Below are 9910 nucleotides of genomic sequence, written 5' to 3'. Positions count from 1 at the left end.
TTTCTTTCTTTCTTTCTTTCTTTCTTTCTTTCTTTCTTTCTTTCTTTCTTAACGTGAATACAGGCTGTGTGCCTAGATTGGGCAGATCTACTCCTATACTACCGTCTTTCACATCTAGGAGACCCCTTACAACTGTGGATTCTCCAGGCCATGTGATTCTGCTCTGCTATTCTTCTTCTTCCTCCTTCTCCTCTGTGTCCTCTCCTTCTTCCATTTTCTCCTTCTTCACTCTCCTCACCTTCCACTCCACCTTCCCCTTTATCTGCCCAATCATCAGCTCTTCTTTAGTTTTTTATTTTTTTCCAATTTTTTATTAGATATTTTCTTCATTTACATTTCAAATACTATCCCAAAAATCCCCTATACCCTCCCCTGCCTTTCTTCCCTACCCACCCACTCCCACATCTTGGCCCTGGCGTTCCCCTGTATTGGGGCATATAAAGTTTGCAAGACCAAGGAGCCTCTTTTCTGCATGGGACTTTCTATAGACTTTCGGTGTCACCCATGTTGGGCTCATGAAAGGGCTGGGCACCCAGAGACTGAAATTTTGTGGTCTTTAAAACTCACCTGTGGTGACAGTTTTCACACACTACTGATTTTATATACTCTACACAACAGTGGATCCCAGAAGTATATCCTAAACATAAGACATTTTTAAGGAGCTTAGAGATTCATTTGTGTGTGTGTGAGCATGTGTGTGGTATATGGTATGGTAGTTGTCCTGGTGGCAATGGTATATGTGTATATGTGTTGTATATCTGTCCATGTGTATATTGAACCATACAATATGCAAGTATTCTTAGCTGCTGAGCTCCAGATCCTGCCATGGTGTGTGGTAGAGAACTCATAAATCTATTCTAGTTGACAGTGAAGGAAAGTCTGTGATAATAACAAAGTATGAAGACAGAGCCATTCCTTATAAGAAATATAAGAAATATATTAATACTAACTTAAAACTTATATTAAAGGGCAAGATCCCAAACTTTGCCCAGTTGGCTTTCTTTGCTGCAAGATTTCCTGACCCAGTATACGTGTAACAATTTTACTATAGAAGGTTAAGTTTTGACTTTGAGTAGTTCTGGGTGTGAATGTTAAGGTTTCTCCAAATCAGACTGTTTACCTAAAAATCTTATGCTATTCTCCATTAATCTTTTTGTGGCCATTGTAAAAAAATTCAATTTTAGCCTTAAAATAGTCACATCTTTTGCGGGGGCTGGGGAGGGATAGGATGTCCTAGAACTGGGCAGGCTGCCATTTTTAATCTTTGTAGCTGGTTCCCACTGAGAGCACACTACGTCTTTTAGCATGCCCAGAACTTAAAAATGTCTTCTCAGTTTCACATTGGAACCAAAGGATTCAGAAGCAAGTTTCCTGAGCTTTGCATGTGTATAAGGGGCCTTGCTTTTGTTTTGAGACCTGTACCAGACTGGGTTGCTCAACTTACTCTCTGCTGGCTCTTTGGACCTTCGGCCGCTGGATGACTTCCGCAGCAGGCTCCGCCCTGAGGTAAAGAGGCTGGTGAGCTCTTCCAAAGGACTGGTGGGTGTTCTGGACCTGGACCCACTCTGCGCAGCGCTGTATGTGTTTACCGCAGCATTGACCATCTTGGCCCCATCTTGTGACACGGGTCTTGGGGTCGTGTGAGGCACTGAGGAAGAACTCCTTGAGAGGCTGCCAGAATGCACAGCATCATAAGGGGGAGGCCTCTTGAGACTCAAGGGCGTCAGGGACCTCCCCATGCTGACAGGGGATGGGGAGGTGGAGTGACTTTTTGGATAGCCATGGGGAGACTGGGTTCTGTACAAAGTGGATGGAGGTGGAGGGGAAGAAGAGAGAATGGACGCTCCAGGAGCAGGACCCAAGGCTCCTGTCTGGTCTTTAGCATGGCTGGAGCCATGGGATGGCAGTGAGGATGGACATGCTCCAGGCGGCTGTTTCATGTAAGACACGTTTTCCAACACAGGAAGCTTTGTGACCTCCAGAGGGGTCAGTGGAGACTCATCGGAATTGGGAGAGCAATGTACTGGGGCCGGTGGGAACACCAGCAGGGGCGGTCTATGAGAAAGCAAGTTGGGGAAGGGCGGGGGTATGTCACAAAGCAGACCCTTGGGAGTACATGGTCCTGAAGACTTGACAAAGTCTAGGTCAGGCACCGTGGGTGTAGCACACTGCGAAGAGCAACTGTGATGATCAAAGTCACATTTGGAATCATGGCCCAGGTCGTCGAAAATGGGATATTTCATCTCCTCATACACAGCCTCGCTCTGGTCATCTTCTTCTTTCCTGAAGTCTCTGAGGATGTTCCCCACCATCTCGATGTACACAGGCTCCTCTTCTTCAGGGTCTGCCGCGGGGCTGCAAACCTGGGACAGGGATGAATCTCGCGGGAGAGAGGTTCTCCTTGGCACATGCTTTTTGATGTAGGTTTCATCGAAAGACGTGCTAAGTTGAGTATTAGGATTCCGTTTCGGTTTCGGAGGGGGGATTTTCTTTGAATATTCATCACTGTGGGGTCTTGGCTTGGCAGACACTGAAAGGAAAAACAGAAAGTGTTGGGTTGTAAAACAGATGGATATAATAGAAAAGCTTTCAAATTTGATTCTTGCTTGCGTTTTCTGCAATATTTTGATGCAGGGAGTCGTCAGCTTCACTCTAGCTTAAGTCTTTGATTAAAACTAAAATAAAATCTTGAGGGTAGAATTGTACTCAACCTCACTTCCAGACTAATCATATCTATCTATTTATCTAACACTGATAAGCATATTAGGCCTAAGGTTGATTACTCCCCTGCCTTGTGATTACAAATGGAAAATTTACAGGTAAGCTTCTTGGATAACAACACATCAAATTTAAATCAAAATTCAGTGAGGCTGAAATTGGAAATGGTGGAAAGAGTATGATGTAGGTTGACATAAATGGTCACGAAAATTAACAGAAATTGCGATATTTTACTGGTGTGACTGTAATCCATGCTCTCATCTTTCACTTAGGATTTCAAAAAGGTCTTACCCTGCTGGATTTCATCTCTGTGCTGATGCAAATAAATAGCTCCTATAAAGATGTATCCAAGACTTCAGAGAAAATGCTGTGAGAATCGTATGAGTCTAGACAAATTGATCTCTAGATCTCCTGCTACAGTTTAGGGAGTATTTGTCGGTTTCCTTCAGAAGGTATCTTAGGATAGCCCACGTGCTCTCTTGGTGTGAACCTATCAGCGATGTTCCTGTATGCTTTCTTGGAGTTAATCTATCTATTAGTGATATTCTACTCTCACATCTGAACTCCCTGGAGAGCTTTAAAAGAGAATAAGCAAGGGGCAATGCATAAGCTTTGATAACTGCTGGAAACGGGGGAAACCTGTGACAGATGTGTGTAACAATGAACTGCCTCCCTTTAGCCTGGAAGCACTGTCCCTGCTCCACACCTTTTCACAGAAAACAAACTTCTGACATCTTTATGTAAGGTAGATTCAGATAGAAAATATATGCAGTTAAAGTCTGGTTATTCATGCAGGGAAGATTTTTGAGATCTTGTTATTATTACTTCATCGTGGTGAACAATACTTGTAATGATTGTTCCTTAATACAATGCAGCAGACCTAGTGGCTTAAGTAGATAGCAGTACATGAGGTAAGCTGATAACAGAGTTTACAGGTACCAAACTTGATAGACATTAACCAGGCTACTCTGTTACTTGCAGACTAAGATGGGTATCAAGGCACAAGAGGGTGATCCCATAGGAAGACCAGCAGTCTCAACTAACCCAAACCCCTGAGATCTTTCAGACATTGAGTCACCAACTAGGTGGCATGCAGGAGCTGGTCTGAGTCCCCAGACACATATAAAGCAGAGGACTGCTTGGTTTGGCCTCAGTGGGAGAAGATGAGCCTAAACCTGCAGAGACTTGAGACCCCAGGGCGTAGGGAGGGCTAGGGGTAGGAGGGTGGAAACATCCTCTTGGAGACAAGGGTCTGGGGGTGGTGGGGGGAAGGAATGGAGGGGAAATTGTGGGAGGGCTGACTGGGATGGGGTAATGACTGGACTATAAAAAAACTAAAACTAATGAAAATATTCTGTAATCTGAAGAAAAAAAGAAAAAATACTGAATTTCTCCTTTGATTCTTTTAAACCACATAGTTTATGACACAAAAGCCTTCCTAAAATTTACTTAAATATAAGAATACATCTAAGTGGCTTAGAGCTAAACAAAGAATTCTCACTGAGGAATACCGAATGCCTGAGAAGCACCTGAAGATATGTTCAGCATCCTTAATCATCAGGGAAATGCAAATCAAAACAACCCTGAGATTCCACCTCACACCAGTCAGAATGGCTAAGATCAAAAATTCAGGTGACAGCAGATGCTGGGGAGGATGTGGAGAAAGAGGATCACTCCTCCATTGTTGGTGGGATTGCAAGCTTGTACAACAACTCTGGAAATCAGTCTGGCGGTTCCTCAGAAACTTGGTCATAGTACTACCAGAGGATCCTGCAATACCTCTCCTGGGCATATATCCAGAAGATGTTCCAATTAGTAAGAAAGACACATGCACCACTATGTTCATAGCAGCCTTATTTATAATAGCCAGAAGCTGGAAAGAACCCAAATGCCCCTCAACAGAGGAATGAATACAAAAAGTGTGGTACATTTACACAATGGATTACTACTCAGCTATTAAAAAGAATGAATTTATGAAATTCCTAGGCAAATGGTTGGATCTGGAGGGCATCATCCTGAGTGAGGTAACCCAATCACAAAAGAACTCAAATGATATGGACTCACTGATAAGTGGATATTAGCCCAGAAACTTAGAATACCCAAGATATAAGATACAATTTGCAAAACACATGAAACTCAAGAAGAACGAAGACCAAAGTGTGGACACTTTGTCCCTTCTTAGAATTTGGAACAAAACACCCATGGAAGGAGTTACAGAGACAAAGTTTGGAGCTGAGACAAAAGGATGGACCATCTAGAGACTGCCATATCCAGGGATCCATCCCATAATCAGCCTCCAAACAATGACACCATTGCATACACTAGCAAGATTTTGCTGAAAGGACACTGATATAGCTGTCTCTTATGAGACTATGCCGGGGCCTAGCAAACCCATAAGTGGATGCTCACAGTCAGCTATTGGATGGATCACAGGGCCCCCAATGGAGGAGCTAGAGAAAGTATCCAAGGAGCTAAAGGGATCTGCAACCCTATAGTTGGAACAACATTATGAACTAACCAGTACCCCGGAGCTCTTGACTCTATCTGCATATGTATCAAAAGATGGCCTAGTCTGCCATCACTGGAAAGAGAGGCCCATTGGACATGCAAACTTTATATGCCCCAGTACAGGGGAATGCCATGCCAAAAAGTGGGAGTGGGTGGGTAGGGGAGTGGGGGAGAGGGTATGGGAGACTTTTGGGATAGCATTGGAAATGTAAATGAGGAAAATACCTAATTAAAAAAAAACATATTACAGTGGGAGCCAGGGAATGGCTCAGAAAAAAGAAAGAAAGAAAGAAAGAAAGAAAGAAAGAAAGAAAGAAAGAAAGAAAGAAAGAAAGAAAGAAAGAGAAATAACCTTCACAGAAGCTTAGCAAGAAATATTGAAGATATTTAACTCATAAAGTGTAAAATGATAAATATTTATTACCCTGCACAAAGCTGAAGTCCAAGTGGATTAAGGACCTCAACATAAAACTGGGTACACTGAATCTAATAGAACAGAGAGTGAGAAAGAGCCTTGAATGCACTGGTACAGGGAAATATTTCCTGAAGAGAACACCGGTGGCTCAGGCTCTAAGATTGACGAATAATAAATGGAACCTCTTGAAACTGAAAAGCTTCTGTAAGCCTAAGGACATTATCAATAGTACAAAATGGCAGCCTGCAGATTGGGAAAAGATTATCATTAATCCTACATCCTACAGAGGACTAATATCCAAACTATATAAAGAATTCAAGAACTTAGACTCCAATAACCCAATTAAAAAAATGGAGTACAGAGCAAAACAAAGAATTCTCAATAAGTGAATATCAAATGGCCAAGAAGCACTTAAAAGAAATGCTCAACATTCTTAATCATCAGAAAGATGACCCTGAGATTCCACCTTACACTAATCAGACAGGTTAAGTTAAAAACTCAGTTAACAGTGTATTCTGGCAAGGATGTAGAGAAAGGGGAACACTCCTCCATTTCTGGTAGGATTACAAACTGGTACAACCACTTTGAAAATCAATCTAGCAGTTCTTCAGAAAAATGTAAATAGTTCTACCTGAAGACCCAGCTATACTGTTCCTGGACATATACCCAAAAGATGCTCCACCATATCACAAGAACATGTGCTCCACTATGTTCATAGCAGCCTTATTTGTAATAGCCAGCCCTGGAAACAACCTGGATTTCCCTCAAATCAATGAATGTAGAAAATGTGATTGTTTTACACAATGGAATACTACTTGGCCATTAAAAACAAGAACATCATGAATTTTGCAGGCAAATAGATGGAACTAAAAATATCAAGGACATGAGTGGTATGTACTCAATGATAAGTGTATATTAGCCAAAAACTACAGAATACTCATGATAAACCCCACAGACCCAAAGAAGTTAAACACAAAGGAAGGAAGGGCAGTGGTGGCAGCATGCCTTTAATCCCAGCACTTGGGAGGTAGAGGCAGGCAGATTTCTGAGTTCAAGGCCAGCCTGGTCTACAGAGTGAGTTCCTGGACAACCAGGGATACACAGAGAAACCCTGTCTCAAAAAAACAAACAAATAAATAAAGAAATAAACCTACAAAGGAAGGCCCAAGCAAGGATGCTTCAATCCCACTTAGAAGGAGGAATAAAATAGTCATGGGAAGTAGAGGGACAGAGGGACCTGGGTAGGAAAAAGACAGGGAAGGGAAAGGGGGGCAGGATCAGGTATGAGGGGACAAGAGAGAGCCCCAGAGGGCCAGAAGAATTATAGGAAATATGCAACTGCTGGGGATGAGGTGCAGGGGGAACCTCTAGAAAGTTCCCAAGTCCTGGGATGTGAAAGGCTCCAAGGACTCAAGGTGGGTGATCTTAGATGAAATGTCTAACAGTGGGTAGATGGAACCTGAAGAGACCACCTCCGGTCACCAGACAAGACCTCCAGTAGGTGGATGGGGTTACCAAAAAAAAAAAAAAAAAAAAGAATACATCTAAGCACTAATTATGTGATTGCTCTGTGCATTTACTGTGTCTTTATCACAAAACCAACGTAATACTCTATTGACTATGCATTTCATTTGGCTGGGTGATTCACAATTCCAAATATTCCCTTCTAGTTGTCAATGATGATGGCTATACTCAGTAAAATCAAACAGCTTTTAAAATATTTTTCAAAAAATGCATCCATACTTTTCCTTTAAACAGCACCAAAAACTAGCTGTCATTTAGCAAGGGACTAGCCTGGTGGAACTCTTTTGTTCTCGATGTAAAACATCTACAGACATAATGAAATAGAAATTGGCTAATTGATTTTTCTTTAGATTGGACCAAAGAAGCCATTACCTCTTCCTTTCATCATCCAACATGGTATGAATCTTATTATGCTAATACAAAATAACCCAGATTATGCACACACACACACACACACACACACACACACACACACACACGCACGCACGCACGCACGCACGCACGCACGCACGCACGCACGCGCGCGCGCGCGAGCGCGCACAAGTTCATATTGGAATAAGTAGAACTATCATTGAACAAGGCAGACTTAGTTCTAGAAGGATCTTTGAGAAAAGTAGAACTTCAAAAATAGGAAGCTCTACCCTGAATGTTCCCTAAAGTTTACTTCCTGTTACCTGCAATCACAGGGAGTCTCTTAAACGAATGATTCTCAGAATATATTTCTTTTTGGTTGTTGGATTCTATAAGAAGACTCTGTAAATGATGAGTCCTATAAGCAAGTGGTGAAGCTGAGCCTAGAATTGGAAGGGTACTGAGATGGATAATTTCCTAATATGAGAATAATCATATTCAGTGTAAGATTTTCATTCTTTTCTCTTAAATTCTATGCAGACAATGGGGAATTCAGGCGTTATACATTGTCCAAACTAGCAATGTGGACAGAGAAACCTGGAGGCAATAATCCTCTTTCTCATACAGGGCAGAAGGAAACCTTTGGGATGGGAGGGGTGAGTTATTGCATACGTTTTCCTCAAATGGTGACCAAATGCAGAAAGGAACAAAAATGAATAAAGACCTTTAAATTCATGAAAGGAATAAAGAAAGTTCCTATATCAGAAGAAAACATAGCATAATTAAGACAGAACAACTAATGTTAAGAAACATGGACAAGCCTTTTAGAACATGGAGATAATTCAAATTTGAACCAATTGTAGATACTGTGTACAAGGAAAACCAGATATAATACAAAAATATTCTGGTGACATTGAGATGATCAAAACTGGCCGTTGCCATTGCTTGAACTGGGGTTCCTCTAGCACACACAAAAACCTCATGTTCAAGACCTCAACCAATATCACGACACCTGAAGAGAGAGTTGTGGTAGACATGAAAGCTTGGCAGGAGTCTTGAGTGTAAGGGGCCTTTGTGGTAATTAGAAGGGTCTCTCCTCATTTCCTTATCTGTTACACCAGAACACAGAGGGAAGTCATCCCTTTTCAATCCAGGTAGAAATCCCTCAATAGAAGCTGAACACACAGTGCCACAATCTTGGGCTTCTAGTGTTAAGGATTATGGAGAAAGGAATTTCTGTAATTTCAATCATGCTCCCATTTTGTTATGCCACCATAAGGCAGCTAAGACAAATATGTACCTACTGACCACTATGTAAGTACGTAAGTACCCCTTACAGCTGAATGATGGAGGTACCTATTTGAATTCCATCCTTTGGAATTAGGATAGTATGAGAACCTCTATTATATTAAGATTTAATCCAGTTTATTTCCAGGCAGACTTTTAATTTTTTTATCGTCTGCTTCACACCATCTCACTATCTTCAAGGGAGCATGTTTTTGTTGAACACAGCACTATTCATGACGAATATCTACCTGCAGGTTTCCACCGCCAGGATAGTGATAATCATGGTTCCTTGTGATATGACTCTCAATCTCTAATTTATGCCCAGACATAGACTGCCCACCCACCTCTGATCCACTTTCCAGATGTTTGCTGCTTATAGTTGACGCCTGTTTAACACACATAGTGCCTGTGTTTCCTCAGCTCCCACAAGATGAAGTGATTCTCCTGCTAGCCTCTTGTGAAACAACACTCATGTATCAGGAGGCAAGCTTCTTTCCTGTTCCCTACAGCAGATGCACGTAACTCAAACAGTTCTTTCTCTGATCCTCCTAAGTAGCACGGCACACAAATTTTGAACTGGGAGAATAAGGATTTATTTAGAGAATAAATTATTACATAATTTACAAATAATCAAATCCATTCCCTCTAAATTGGGGGGAGGTGGTTCCCATACTGCATCTTTATTCCATAAACCCCTGAAATCTCATAATTCATTTTAGGATCGCAGGCTTACTCATGATTCAAGGATCTAACTTTTCTCTTCATTTGCCTGTGTAAAGCAATACAGGAACGGTAACATCATTATGCTGCGTTTCAACTGTCATATTTTTAAAGTTTGCCTATCTATGGAAAAGTCTGAAATTCTAGGTAACATCCCATAATTTATTCTACTTTAATCTATTTCTGGTGAATTAAAAAAAAAGTTTAAAAAAAGAACATTAATTTTAAAGTAATTTTTTCCCTAAAGCCCTTAAAATAGTCTTGAGCCACACATACAGACATAGAATTGTGGCTAATTAAAGTCACACACACACACACACACACACACACACACACACACACACAGAGAGAGAGAGAGAGAGAGAGACAGAGAGAGACAGAGAGAGA

General features: G+C 41.5%; 1 protein-coding gene across 4 annotated transcripts in view; it reads right to left on the bottom strand.

The window, feature by feature from the left end:
• The window catches only part of Nyap2 (neuronal tyrosine-phosphorylated phosphoinositide-3-kinase adaptor 2), a 265902-nt gene that overhangs the window by 97262 nt on the left and 158730 nt on the right, over positions 1-9910 (bottom strand). For all 4 annotated transcript variants that reach the window (XM_029483163.1, XM_029483159.1, XM_021172663.2 and 1 more), the window contains one exon: positions 1445-2530. In XM_029483163.1, the coding sequence (XP_029339023.1) occupies positions 1445-2530 (1086 nt within the window). The remainder of the gene's footprint in view (positions 1-1444; positions 2531-9910) is intronic.

This window comes from Mus caroli, chromosome 1 (assembly GCF_900094665.2).
Source record: "Mus caroli chromosome 1, CAROLI_EIJ_v1.1, whole genome shotgun sequence".
NCBI lineage: Eukaryota > Metazoa > Chordata > Mammalia > Rodentia > Muridae > Mus > Mus caroli.
Note: the sequence above shows the minus strand (reverse complement) of the source record. Positions and strands in the feature narration are given on the sequence as shown.